We start from the raw sequence: 14,492 nt of genomic DNA, 5'->3' as shown, positions 1-14,492 counted from the left end.
GAATATGTACTTAAAATGGAATGGAGCACGTGTCTTGACAATTTTGAATAAAATTTGTACCTGCTAATTTAATAAAGTCATCCATGATTTATTTTATTTTGAAATTTTCAAATTGAAAAGTTTTGGTTTTTGCATTTTCGGCGAAAATTTTCCTCCGTTTGCTACATAATTTTGCGTAATGAGTGTTCATGCTTGACTAATTAGTGGAGAAAAACCAAGTAATTATTTGTAATTAATTTAATTAGGTTAATAATCCTATTAAATTGAATCTTTTTAAATGCTGGAATGAAAAAGTCATTTTCATTGGATTAAAGATGAGACGATGATTTGAATTCCCGGTGTGTTTTTTGGGGTGAAAAGATTCACACGGTTGGCACGGTAGCGAGTTTAGAGGGGTAGCAATAGACGTGGGTTAAGCGGAAGCGTGGCAGCGTGTCAAGTATCTCGTCCCATTTTCCTTTCTTCTCGTCCACCCGCCTGAAATTTCGTCACTCAAGAAAACGTTCTCCTGCCTCAGCCTGCCTGCAGCATCAGACTTTGCTTGTCGGTTAACTTTGAAATTTAAAGTTAATTTTTCTCGTCGGAAATTACTGTTCATCTGGCTCTTCTTCCAATCATCAACTAAGAACGTAAGTAACTCCAAGCCGGAGAGGAATTTTAAGCAATTTTCCATTCATTATTCATTCCTCGATGAGTTCAAAGTTTGATGGAAAGAATAGGTTTTAATTGCTAAATTAATTACGAGGTTGATTGTTGAATTGAAATCAAAAGTATAATTAGGGGGATAATTTTGCTCTAATGGTGAGGATGGATTGGAGATTTGAGTAATTAATTATCTAGTTGCAAATTGATTTCTCGGCAGAATTTATTTTTGAATCGAATCGTATTTTTATTTAATTATTCGTTTTATTAATTAAATAGGTAAGAAGATTTTAAAATGGCTGGTGAACCATCCAATGAGAAATCTGCCTTGGCGAAGGAAAGCGCGGATGAAACCTTGGAGGCAAAGCGCAGCGAGGAAGGGCAAAAAGCACCGATGAAGCGACCACGTGACGACAAGAATTGCGTTGTTGAAAAGATTGTAGATAAACGCGCCGTCCCCCGCGGCAGTACGGAATATTATGTCCAGTGGAGAGATCATGGAGAGTAAGTTATTAATTCGGGGTATTCATTATTTCTTCGTAAAATCAATATGTAGTTTACCAAGAAAAACAAGCGTCGTAACCTTGGTAACGCATTTTTTCTGACAAAATCTTACCAAATCTTTAACTTATTTTAATAAGATTCCGACAATAAGAATCAAATTAATTAATTAATTTACCATTTAATTATTTAATGTTGTAGGGAGGACAACACTTGGGAATTGGACGAGGATCTTGACTGCATTGAGCTGATTGAAGCCTTTGAAGCTGAATTGGAGGCCAAGAAAGAGGCATTCGAAGAGGCCAGCGACGAAGCTGAGGGGGACTCGGACGTGGAGGAGGCGACGGACAACAGCAGCAGCAGTAACAGCAGCGACGATGACTCTCCCGAAGAACGGGAGCAGTATGTTTTAGAAACTATTCTCGATAAGCGCATCGACTCCCGGGGAAAGGCCGAGTATCTTTGCAAATGGAAGGATTATGGGGAGTGAGTAAACTAAATATACACTTATTATTGATGATATTCGTTATTTCTTCGTTTAGTTTTATAAACATAGGGAAAACCAGCTTAGTGACGTTACTTATAATGCGATGGTGTGAAGTGTAACTCTCCGATTTAGTCAAAATTTTCAAGTTCAAGTCAATATTTCTGGAAGCAGTTTGTCCGATGGTCAAAATATTTTAGTTAGGTCAAAGTTGAACAAATTGTCAGAATTTACCAGGCGGAGGAAGAAAATTGGCAAATTTGAGCTTTGTTTTGGTAAAAACCGATCATTCGTTCAACTTTGACATGGAAAATTTTGAACATCTTGACCAAAATTTTCACAGAAACTGCCTAAATGAATTTATTGCCTTTTATGTATTAACTCGAACTTGATAATTCCAAAACAAAATCGGAGCTTTGCACTTGGCACCATAGCATTATTGGCAACGTGACTTTTGATGATGAAATAGTACAAAATCTTGTAACCGTCGTAACTCATGAATACCCTCATTGTTTATTTTGTATTAAATTCAGTGGGTGAGAATTAAACGAGTTTTTAAATTATGTAACGCGAGAAGGGGGCGGCGGTCTAGAAAATCGCGATGTTTTGCGTTCCATAATTTATGAACGGCCCCCTTAATTAAATTGTTTTTTAATGTCGTAGGGAACACAACACTTGGGAATTTGGGAGGAAGTTGAATCGCCCTGAATTGATTGCTGCGTTTGAGGCTGCAGGAATGGCGAAGGAGGATGCGGAGAACAGCGGACCATAAATTTTAGAATTTGTTTCCCTTATTATTTTATGTATCTGCTGAATTTTTTTATTTATTCCATATTTTCTATTCTTTACAATGTTAAAGAAATAAATTTCTTGAAATAACTTTGTGATTTATAGATAGCCCACTTTATTTATTTTAGTGCACCAGCTTTATTTACTACTTTAAAATTTATTTCGACGTTTATAAGAAAAATGTCGGATTTTCTTTTTTGGGGGAAATTTATTTTATTTTTTTTTCATTTTTTGATATTGCTCGTAGATGTATTTGTTGATCTTTTTGTATTGATGGATATTTATATAAATTGTTGAATTTGATGATCTGATATGCAAATGAACATGTATGTATTTCAAATGGACCACGTGACTGACAATTTTGAATAAAGTTGTACCTGCTGGTTTAATGCAGTCGAGAAGTAATCGTTATTTTTTTGCATATTTTTTTTAATTTGTCCTTAATTATTAATTGTAAAGTTGCAAATTTGAAATCGTTCAGATTAAGTATACGTACAGAAGAAATAATTAGGATTTGTAATTGTAATTATGCACGCACGCAATACTGAAATTCAACTTTTGGGTTTAAACCTTTTCCAAAAGTCGTGAAAATTCTGACATTATTTAATTCATTTGAATTGTTTACTTCAGTTTGACCAACTTTTCACTAATCTCCCAAAGTCTGGCTGCATCCTCCTCGCTCAACTTGGGTCGCTTGCTGTAATCCCAAAATTCGCAATTTCTATACATTTCGCCACTGTGGTGGGTCAAATACTTGCTCAGAGAGCAGTACATCGTCGTCTCTGCGCCCTGTGAACAGAAATTTACATATTTATTTACATATCGCCCCTGCAGAACCCCAAAAAAAAACGCTGGAACTGATTTATATAAATATTACACTGTAAATATAAATGAGTAAAATTTACTCAAGGTTTGGTAAATTTTACACAGCTTTGGACAAATTTTACCTTTTGGTTGTGTCATCCTCTTTCTTACCCAACATTGAGTAAATTTTACTCATTTTTATTTAAGGATATTCATCACGAGCTCACAGCATTTAATTAGCAAAAAATTAAGTTCGCAAAAAATGGTTGCTTAAAAATTAATTTGCGACGTTGTGCATCTGCAAGTATGCATCTGTATTTACTTAGTTCGAAATTTTTTTCAAAATTTCATTGCGATACGAACATGCCAACTCGTAATGAATACCCCCATTATTTCTGTGCAAAAATGCTCTTCCTGTTCCATTTAAAAAATTAAGACACATTTTTCTAAGTAAGTGGACTTTGTTGTACATAAACACACGCTGCCAGTTAACCTCTCAAATTTTTTTCGTCTTAATTTTTTTGAACGAAGAGTCAGTTCTGTAGCTGAAAAACAAAAATGACCACTAACCTCTTTAGCGGTCTTGCCCGACAGGGTGATAAAAAGCAGGCCCACCACGTGGAACACGAGCCAGTAAAGGTCACGTGGCATTTCGTTACGGAACTCGGTCAAAATATTCGTCACCACAGTTCCAGGACATAACGCGTAGGAATTTACGTTAACCTTTTTTGCCCTCAATCTCTTCGCTAGCTCCAAATTGAACAGATTATTTGCCAATTTTGAGTTTGCATAAAATTTTGAAAACAGTCTGAAGTCGACGAAGGGTGTTTTGTGAAACATTAAGTCGTCAAAGTTGAGTTGGCCGGAGGCGTGAGCGAGTGACGAGAGGGTGACGATCCGGCCCGGGTTGGACGTAGTGGAGCCGGCTTTTTCAATCTCGGGGAGGAGGAGGTTCGTGAGGAGGAAGTGGGCGAGGTGGTTGACCCCGAAGGTTTCCTCGAATCCGTCTTCGGTCACTTTCCTGACCCCGTACGGGTTAAAGATCCCGGCATTGTTGACGAGAATAGAAAGCCCGGCGGGGTTCGAGGCGCCACCGTATTTTAGGAGAAATTCGGACGCAAATTTTCGCACGGAGGATAATTTTGAGAGGTCTAATTCCATAACGATCTAGGATTACAGATAAGATGATTGTCTAGTTAATAATAAAAATTTGCTTATTGGGGGTTCTCAAATCGTACAAATTTGTTGGCATGATTTAAGTATTTAGGTTTGCAAAAAATTCTAAACAGCAAATTCTTGGATTTAAAGAATTAATAAATGTGCTGGGAGTACGCATGACAATTTAGTTCATACATAAATCAACACACTTAATGCCGTGATTTGAATAGGTGTACAAAGATTTTTAAAAAACTTATCGGGGTACTCATGATGAAAACCTTTCAAAATCTATGAAACTTAGGATTAGCATGTACATAAGTATATGGATTGAAAATTTCAATTTGAAATACATGAAAATTAACATAGGAAATGTACGATTTTGCGGACTTGTTTTTGGGGGAGGGAGCAATATTCATGTCTCTGCAGCCAGTATCTATGTATAAGGAAAACTCTAGAGTTTTGCTATTGAAAACCCAAACCCATGGGTTTTACCTGGGTTGTAGGGGTATTCGGGGTAATGGGGGCAAATTGAGTCAGTACTGCATGAATTAAGTTGTGAAAAAATCTGCTTTTCCAGTAATTTAGCAACAAACCTGTTTATTTATCCAATTTGAATAACTAAATGATTAATTTGTAAAATTGTTGGATATTCCCTGTTATTATACTTTCTTAAATTTGAAAACCCCAACTACCCGTGGGTACTGGCTCATACATATTTGCTACACCGAAACCCACCAAAATCCGCAAAACTGGAAAACCCGGGATAGCATACCCTGTCCGCAGCTAACATATTTATTCGTACCCCTATTAATTTTCCTCCTCTATTTTTGTCAAAAATATTCACCTACCAATTCTCCATTTGAAGTCCTCTGCCGAATTTCTTGCACACATTTTTCCGCCTTTTGCAAATTCCTGCACGCCATGATAACTCGCGCGCCACGAAGCGCAAACTCCTCCGCGGTCGCTTTCCCCACGCCGTCCGAGGCTCCCGTCACGATCACGGTTTTTCCCTGGATATCGACCTCATTCGTGAGATCAAGCTTTCCCCTCCGTTTTTTAATTAACACTCTGACCCCGAAAAGAACCAGGGCGGGGAGAAGGATCAAGTAAATCAGGGTTGACCACAACCAAGACAACATTTTTTTGGCACGTAGTTATATTTATTTATTAAAAAATGCTATAGTTCCGTTGACCACAACAAGTAAAATATTTCATTTAATAAAAACTACAACATTTCTGCCCAGCGAATACAACAGAATTGAATTGTGGGACATCAAGTGGGTCAGTTTTGCAGATAAATGTATGTGCATACATTTTTTATTAAGTTCAGCTGTGTTCTGACCATGAGTTTTTTAGCAATCACGATGTTACATATGTATGCATGATGATAGGTACATACATAAGTACACTCTTAGAAAACTGGTATTAAACCATTAGTAATGGTCCATTACCGGTCGGAGTACGCATGTGACTCTACCGGCACTGGTATTAACGGGAATTACCGTTCAGTAATCTTGTGGCAATGAAAAATCGACCACTCAGGAACAATTTACCACCAGTCCGGTAGGAAATTATTACCAAATCAATACCAGTACGGAGTATCAATGTGACTCTACCAGATTTTTAACGGTGTATTTTTTTCATGAGTTTTTATCCCAGTGACCATTCCTAAGTTAAATAGGTTTGGCCTTGCACATATGTAAGTAAATGAGTGTTATACGATGTATCCATGCATGTAATGTACTGAATGGGTTTGTTCGTATGTATATGCATGCATGAGCATATTAAATATCACATCATTTGTACATATGCGCCATGACTCATCCTTACTTTGCATACTGTCGTTCGGACACATCTTCTCTGCTAAAATTAATTGGCACTGTGTCAAACCGCAATGCAGGACAGGATTTGGAGATGATGTGTGAATCGCTCAACAAGGATATTGAAGTAAGAACTGAGCTTAGTGTTAATTTTGCACACAAAAAGCGGTGGTCAACTACATTGTATTACACACGTGTACAGTGCACTGCCATGAAATGCGTGGGCTATACATTTGTACATATAAGTACAAGTAGATAAACCAATTAATGCACTTATGTATGTATGTATTTATGCATATATATATACATATTCAAATGTATGTAAATATGTATTAATCGTAAGCTATCGGTAAGATGATGGTGTAATTATAAAATCGAAAATATTTTTTTAATCGGTCAACATGTGTGCTAGACACACATGGATAAAGACCACGGATAAGTATTGATTTTGTTTCCATTCCAGGACGGATGTGATTATGTAGATAAATACATAGTTTCGTATTTTCGCAAAACGGATGAGAGCCATGCAGTCAACATGCATACATAATTTGGCACATGTGTTGCAGAGCAGATCATGTTATGTAAATTTTACATACCCTTACACATTTGCATATGTATGAACATATGCAGATCCTACAATGTACTGAGAATGCGGTCTATGTAAATTGTGTGATTTGATTTGAACGCAAAACAAGTCCGCCTTTAAAAATTAAAATACAATTTTTGTAAGGATTTCAAATTTTATTTTTGCTGATTTTTGTTCAAGGTGGGACAAGACTCGCAAAAATGGAGGGTCTTTCTTGGCCTGAAGGACACGAAGAAATCAATGAGAAAGGAGGAGGAAGAAGAAGACTTATATTTCTATGTGTGTGTAAGGGACACGGTTAGAATCACATTTGTGTGAAATGGAGCATGCAGAAGAGAATTTAAGAGATCGATGAAAGCTTAAAGATACAAGTTTCCAGTGTAAAATGAATCCTGGGAGCCAAGCAGTCTGACTGACTTTCTCCGACTTTCTCCCCAGGCATCCCCGCTCGCAGGGAGCACAGACATATGAATGTATGTATGCACATACCAAGAGAGAGATACGGCCCGACCGGGAAAACAGGGTTTACCCGTAAAAAAAGGGTCATTTCTCCCGATTTTTACTACCCGTATTCGGGTAGTAACATAAATTTTCCGTATGTATACAATACGGTAAATTGATGTGACAGTGATGCATGAAAAAATTAATGTGTCCCTTAAATTAAGGGTAAAATTAATGATTGCCAAAATTTTTGAAATATTTGTTCATAAATTTACACCTTTTAGAAATTGTCATTCTCAAGTTTTTCAGTTTATTTATGGAGGAACAAGTTGTAGCAGGTGAAAAATTAAAATTTAAATTAAATTCAAAATTTAAATTTAATCAAATTTAATATTTGATTCACAAGTTTTTTAACTTGAAAACTTTTCATTGAAAAGTAGTCCATGAATTCAAAAATTTATAAAATTCTTATAATTAATGTCTTTAACTGAAAAAGTTGAACAATATAATAAATTATGATGATTATGCATGTCGGACATCATCGAAACATTAAGGGCATACAAACAATATATAGGTACCGCTATGTAAAAATATATCTGGACTTATTAAACTTGCAGGGTAAATTTGAAATTTACTTAGAATTCAGCTCAATTAAATATTTACATAATTCTGAAAACTGTGCAGATTTAGTAAACCAATATCTAGACGTTTTCTGCAATTTGGACACCCTGGTCGCCTCCTTTTTCTGTAGTTCCCATACACCCACCCATACGGCTACATGAGTGTGAGAGTGTCACAGTTTTTCCATTGTGGAAAAAGTTACATAATAAACAACGACTACGCAGTAGTGGCTTTCTCCACTTTCTCCACCACCTCCGTGACGACACCCCTCTCCGTCCCTGGGCCGTTTCGTCTCATTCATTCGCACTTTCCCTTCCCGAGAGGATTATCAGATTTGCGGAGTCCAAGAAGACAAACAAATTTTTGGAAATCTTTGGAGTGAATCAAACAAAATGGCCCAAATTGGAGCTTTCGTGACCATGGTGGTCCTCCTAGTGGGGCTGGTTTCGTTGGGAATAGCCCAGGACGAGGCAGGTTCCGTGGGGGTGGGCGGTGGCACTTGGGTGGTAAGTGTAGTTTTTTTTTAAATTTTGCATGCTCGTAAAATTGCAAAATTCGTAATAAAACATTATATAACCGGGACCGTTATGCATACATATTTCTGGATTGCTTCAACCAACGCTGAACAGTTGGTGGCGGGAATTAAAAAAAACGTGCAAAAAGATTGCGATTTTAGAAATTGTTTCTATCACGAATTCTATACATTTTGATACTTGCGGATTTCCTTTATGAAGGTTTGCTAAATAAAATGCAAAGATTTTTGGCAAGCTTAAATATGTATTTATATGAAGAGAATGGGACTAAAATCTCGCAAATTTTCATAAAAACTTGACCTTGCGAAATTCGCGAATTCCTCTTACTCTCTTGCTTGCTCGAATACGATTGGATTTGTTTTACCATATCTATGTAGATATGTATAAAATATGAAAAAAATGGTTTTGAATTTCGTCGCGTTAAAACCTATTTGTTTGTGCAAAAATATTTATAACGTTGACGTGAGTAGGCCCATACTATCCCATTTACAGATTTTTTGCGCAAATATTAATTCACTAAATAAATCTGTGCTCAAATAAATTTGCAATATTTTTAAAAATTGCAAAAATTATTCGCTTTTTTAAGGACGGGCCTACCTCCGAGGATGAATACGTTGACGAACTTCTGGCTGCCCAGGCCGCCCTCGAGTACGGAAAACGGGGCGATTTCCCGCTCTACTACCGTGGTGGGAGGGGAAACGTTTTTCCTCCCAGAATTTCCCGCGGGAATATCTACCCGGCCCGTGTCGGACGTGCGAGAGGTGGTTCAACTTCCCGCCAGAACGTAATTATGTCAAGCTTATTAAAGGTAATTGGCTTTCTTGTAGATACCTGGGGCTAACTGAGAGTCTAATTTTTATTTCACAGTCGCGAGGAAAATCCGTTCTCCGCGTGCTCGGGAAGAAATGAAGAGGCAATCAATTTCAGTTTCGTGATCTTCCAAAATGATAATAAACAAAGTTTCAAAATTTTGACAATATTAGAATAGTTATAAAAATATTTATGGCTTATTAGTAGGTAAAGGATGGGAGAAAGTGGATGTGGATTTGACCAGGGTGCTTGATGTTTTGTTTTTTTATGAAAAGTTTCTCTGGTTTTTTAATGCACTCTTAAAAATGATGGTACTATTTTGAAAAGTAAGGATTAATAGTCTAATTTCTTTTCAAAAGGGCAACATTAATTTTAAGTGTGCTTTTGAGTTTGTCTTACAATGTGTCATGTATTTAATTGGTATTTTTGAAAGTTTTTGTCAAATTTCATCCCCAAATGTGATCCAAAAATGTATCAAATTATTATTTTATTCGTAGGATACTTTTCGTTTACACATATTGTGAGCGTGATTTAATAATTTCTCTTTGTACAAAAGTTCACTGTAAAATTTAGCAATTTAACAAAAATGATTTTTTTTGGAACCCTGACGATTGATGAATTTTTGCCAGCGTGGAAATATCTAATTGTGTAGTTTAGCAGTTTTGAGATTTTTCAAAATACATACATTTGTTCCAAATTTGAGCTTGTAGAGGAAAAGGAGGTAGCCGTATTTCTCAATGATGTGAGGTTAATATGCAATCAAATCTTTCAAATAAATTGTGCAATTATAACGAATATGTGATTCAAGACAATAAAGATTAAGATAAATGTTGACCATAAATACATTTGACGATGAGAACAATGTGCTTTATTTAAGCGACACGAAATTGCATAGAGTATTTGCGAATTTTTGTTTTGCATACACTTACAAATCTCTAGAGTCACATACAAAGTACATATACGAAATAGGGGTAATACGTAACATCTACTTTTTGCACGTTCCTTTTGGGTCTTTCATTTTTTCTGAGAAAAATGAGATTTTCGTTACGTTACACAGGGGGAGGGGGGGCGTAGTGGTCTTGCGTTACGCTAGTGTGACAGAGGGGGGGGGGGAGGGGTCTGAAAAAAGTCAATTTTTGCGTTACATAATTTATGAACGGCCCCTAATGGGTTTCCCGAATTTCTTACAAAATTCTTAGGGCGTTGGTTCTGACTTGAACGTAGGAGTAAGACTTACGTCTGTATCCCAGTTTCATGTAATAACTTGCCTAATTCAATGGAAAGGAATTAAATTTTAGAGTTAAGATGTTAATACGTTGTGAAAAGTTGTTAAAGCTGTGTATACACGAACAGCGTTTAAATAAATAAGTAGTATTAAGTATTTATGTAGTATTACAAGTTTCACATGCATAATTGGACACCCTTGCTATGATTAGTACATGTATGTACATATGTAAATGTACATATAAATATGTAAATAGGTCTGTATGTATATAAGTATGTATGCACCATGTTCGTCTGTTACCCTTGCTTTTTTGAGTTGCTTAAGGTTTTGAGAATCAAAACTCTTTATTTCACAATAGGTAAAACCATAATTATAATCAGCATTCACAGCACGACCAGAAATTGTAATCCAGAATTACATATTATGGATATATTTATTAATACTAGTTATTAAGTGTTACACTACAAATGTATATCATACTAACTTCGTCAAGGATAGGTCTGCATTTTGCATGGTTTACATACTTAATTTAGTGCTCAATGACTGTACAAGAGGGGTAAAATATTTACAAGAATCTATGGGTAGTGATAATTACTATTTCTTATTATTTTAATTCTTACTATGCCCATATGTAAATTGTACAAACACTTTCTTATATGTATGTATATATTTACATAAGTTTCGATATATGTATGCATATATATACTCTGTATATTATACTACAAATCTATGCCACATATCTAGGAGAGTAAATAAGGATTTATGATTGTGTACTTTATATAAATTGTTCATGTAATTAATTTTCAAAGGGGGAGGGGCATTATTTTTCAGAGTGTACTTCAATAATAGTACCTTATTAATAGTGGAATGAAAGTTAGTTTCCATTTTTTCAGTAACTTGTTTATCTAAGAACGGGTTAATTTGCCTTTTTCAAGATATTTCCACCGATTGACCATACAATCTCCAAAATTTGTCCAAAACATGCGATTGCTAACCCAATCCCTAAAAGTGAAAATTGCATCATTAGCTGTATAAAAGTAAGGGGTTTATCCTTCGGTGACAAATGAACTGTCGTACGACCACCATTATATTCCTTGTTTTTATGCCGTACAGTACGTAATCCTGCTGAATCCAAGTATTTATGCCACCTTCTTAACCAAAATGAGTAAATCCCTGATTCGTGTAGGCCCTTCAAAAATGTTCCAAATACTTGGCCAACTCTATATCTTGTCGAAATCCATACAGATCTGAAATTTATTAGGTGATGGTCATTATTTTTGACCATCACAAACCTACCAGTTTCCAATAGTAGTTTCGTGAAGGTCTTCAAATTTCCAAAACTCTGTAAGCCTATAAATTTCGGGGAGATACGTTTAGCACCGACAAACCCATGATATGCAAGTGAAAGTACGGTATTCTCGAAAAGATTTTTATCATCAACGGTTTCAACAGTCTCAACACTTTTATTCCGTCCACCTGCAAACTCTACCACCCTATCTATTAAATCATCCACTCTTGTCGTTATTATCGCGTACTGAGGATGTTGAAATGTGTAAACCTTGATCTCCTCAAGTTTCAGAAGTTCATGCAAACTGTTCGGCAAGTTAGGTTTAATCGGAGACATTACAACGGAATAAATCAAATTCATATATGTATACGCTAAGACTATCATCATTCCTGACCACGTTGCAATAATAAATGACCCAATTTTAAGCTTACGTCTCAACATATTTTCAAATACCTCATTGGTTTGTAACAAAGAAATAGAAAACATGAAAAAAACAATTGAACCTATATACGTCCATCTTTTGTCGAGTAGGACGCACAATCCCACCGAAAGAAGTACCCCAGAGGAGATGAACGTTATCCAGACGTAACCGTTAAATGGTTTTATTAGATTCAAATTTGTCCCAAGCTCGGATTTGTTGATAAAAACGGAGTAGAATAGACCATCATGAGTTTCCGCATGTGGGTGAATATCAATCATATTTGTGTGCAGCCCTCTGCGCGATATATCAGGGAATTTCAATTTCTGAATGAAATTTAGCTTATCCCTTCTCGCCAAGTCAGTCTCTTGCACAGTAACGTTCGTCTCCAGAATGAAATGAAACAGTAAGCACCACTCAGTGGGGATAGCTAAAAACTGACGAACTTCGTGGTGATACCATTTATTTGAATCGCTGCAAAATCGTTCGAGGAACTGTTTTGTCGATTCGAATTCACCCCAAAAATTGACCTCCTTGTTAAGATATTGAGGCAGGGAAACGTATTGGTTACTCAAATCACGACCTGTTGGTTTCCACATTACTTGCAATTGGTGTGATATGGAAGTATTGCATGTAGCCAGGGAGCATAATTGTACAAATCTTGATGCTCTTAAAGTGCTTACACGATGTATATAAAGTACTGGATTATTTTTAATTTCAACGAAAATATTCTCTGCAGTTGAAATTCTTGTTATGCTATTGGGCAGGGTATTAATTGAAGTCGGATCGTCACGTGAATACACAAAAATACGAAAACTTGGATGAGTTTTCGTCATTGAAGAAGTGATGACATCAAAAAAGTTGGGGACGTTTAGTAGAATATCGTCTAAATTGAATAATTCAGCTGTGCAGGTATTACAAATTTTGTTCTTGAGATTTACAACCCCAGAAAAAGATTGGTTTCGGGTCAGGTTGAAAATATACGTGTTTAACATAGGTACCGTGATGTACCGGTTGTCTAGAGGAATATCGTTAAAATTGAAAAATTCAAAGCAACAATGGGCAAAGATGTGTAGAAAGCCCCTGAAGGCCATCATTTTTGGTGCTGTTTGTTCACATATTCTCCGACTGCTAGGTATGTGTGATGCATCAGCCCGCCAATTTTACTAAATTGGACAAAAATTTAAGTACTTTGTTACTTCGCGGATTATGAAACTTTTCGTATAAGCATTTCTAATACTCGCCGGATGCTTAAAATTTAAGTAATTTATCGACTAGTTTCAGTTTTGTGTGGATGGAAATTCAGTACGAACGAAGTAATTTAAACCAACCAAACATTATACGTAACAAATTGAGCCTATATTACACGTGTATCCAATTGGTATTGACCTATTGATATTCCTCGGAATTTACTTGACCGTAGGAGTAAGACTTATGTAAATATGATCAAATAGTTGCATGCAATACCGCTCATGTAAGATTTTGCTTAATTAGGGGTACTTTATGGGATTAAAGCATTTTGTGTGTATCTCGGCGCATTGTTACAAATTTCTCTTTCGAAGAATGAAACATCTAAAGACAACAGGTGAAAACTAGGTTTTACAAATTTGAATTCAAATCGTGGAAATTTCTTAACATGGTCTGAATCTATTATGCTTCAAAGGTGAATTGCGAGTTATAATTTTTTATCAAGACTTTGTTTAAACTTCATAGCACAACATGAATACCTAGTTTCAACTAGTACAGAATACTTAGATTGGTTTAAATTCTAGAATAATGAGAAGTTCCATGTTGGTGTCAATACTTGAGTATACATATATGTACATAGATACACCTACATCTGAACGTACATATGTGCGAAATTAGCGAAATTTTAAAACAGATTTAATTTGCTTACCGGAATAAAATATAAACTTTGAAAATATGTGAAGTCCTTAATGCGATTGGATTTTAACCACACACTTTAAGAAATGTATACAATTTTTTCATATTTACACAAGTATGAACACTGTTAAAAATTTGGTAGAGTCAGATATAAGTATGCTCCGTACTGGTATTGATGTGATAATAACTTATTTTTCTGTGCGATAAATTTTTCGTTACCTCAACAGTAATACCCTTTGTTACCCGTACCAGTCATAGGTATAAGTAAATATATACTCCTGTTGGTAACGATTTAATACATGTTTCTAAGAGTATATGACCGAGCACGGTACATACATATGTATGTATATATATATGTGTGTGTATGCAGTGTATGTACATACACTTTAAGTAAACGCATTTTACGTATGTATATGCATACGTACATATGTATCTATGTACATATGCCGCATTACGATTTTAGTCATTACAACAACATTGCGATTTTA

At 35.8% G+C, this 14,492-nt stretch overlaps 3 protein-coding genes across 4 annotated transcripts; 2 read left to right on the top strand and 1 right to left on the bottom strand.

Annotated features, from left to right (window-relative positions):
- The first annotated feature begins 474 nt into the window (after positions 1-474).
- Positions 475-2,506, top strand: LOC110855264 (chromobox protein homolog 5). Its single transcript, XM_022103679.2, has 4 exons — positions 475-629; positions 922-1,146; positions 1,345-1,629; positions 2,291-2,506. The coding sequence occupies exons 2-4, from the start codon at positions 938-940 to the stop codon at positions 2,397-2,399; spliced, it is 603 nt and encodes a 200-aa protein (XP_021959371.1). The 5' UTR covers positions 475-629; positions 922-937; the 3' UTR covers positions 2,400-2,506.
- Positions 2,507-2,824: 318 nt separating this feature from the next.
- LOC110855263 (retinol dehydrogenase 12) lies at positions 2,825-6,674 on the bottom strand. Its single transcript, XM_022103678.2, has 3 exons — positions 5,227-6,674; positions 3,791-4,387; positions 2,825-3,205 (listed from the first exon to the last, which is right to left on the bottom strand). The coding sequence occupies exons 1-3, from the start codon at positions 5,515-5,517 to the stop codon at positions 3,038-3,040; spliced, it is 1,056 nt and encodes a 351-aa protein (XP_021959370.1). The 5' UTR covers positions 5,518-6,674; the 3' UTR covers positions 2,825-3,037.
- A 1,366-nt stretch (positions 6,675-8,040) lies between these two features.
- Positions 8,041-10,032, top strand: LOC110855339. Of its 2 annotated transcripts, none has more exons than XM_022103768.2 (3): positions 8,041-8,352; positions 8,966-9,187; positions 9,247-10,032. In XM_022103768.2, the coding sequence occupies exons 1-3, from the start codon at positions 8,239-8,241 to the stop codon at positions 9,286-9,288; spliced, it is 378 nt and encodes a 125-aa protein (XP_021959460.1). In that variant the 5' UTR covers positions 8,041-8,238; the 3' UTR covers positions 9,289-10,032. The 2 variants fall into 2 exon arrangements, with proteins under 2 accessions (XP_021959460.1, XP_021959461.1); XM_022103769.2 differs by having other exon boundaries at positions 8,064-8,352; positions 8,966-9,163.
- Positions 10,033-14,492: the final 4,460 nt, after the last annotated feature.

The sequence above is a fragment of the Folsomia candida genome, unplaced genomic scaffold, assembly GCF_002217175.1.
Source record: "Folsomia candida strain VU population unplaced genomic scaffold, ASM221717v1 Fcan01_Sc012, whole genome shotgun sequence".
Lineage (NCBI taxonomy): Eukaryota > Metazoa > Arthropoda > Collembola > Entomobryomorpha > Isotomidae > Folsomia > Folsomia candida.
Note: the sequence above shows the minus strand (reverse complement) of the source record. Positions and strands in the feature narration are given on the sequence as shown.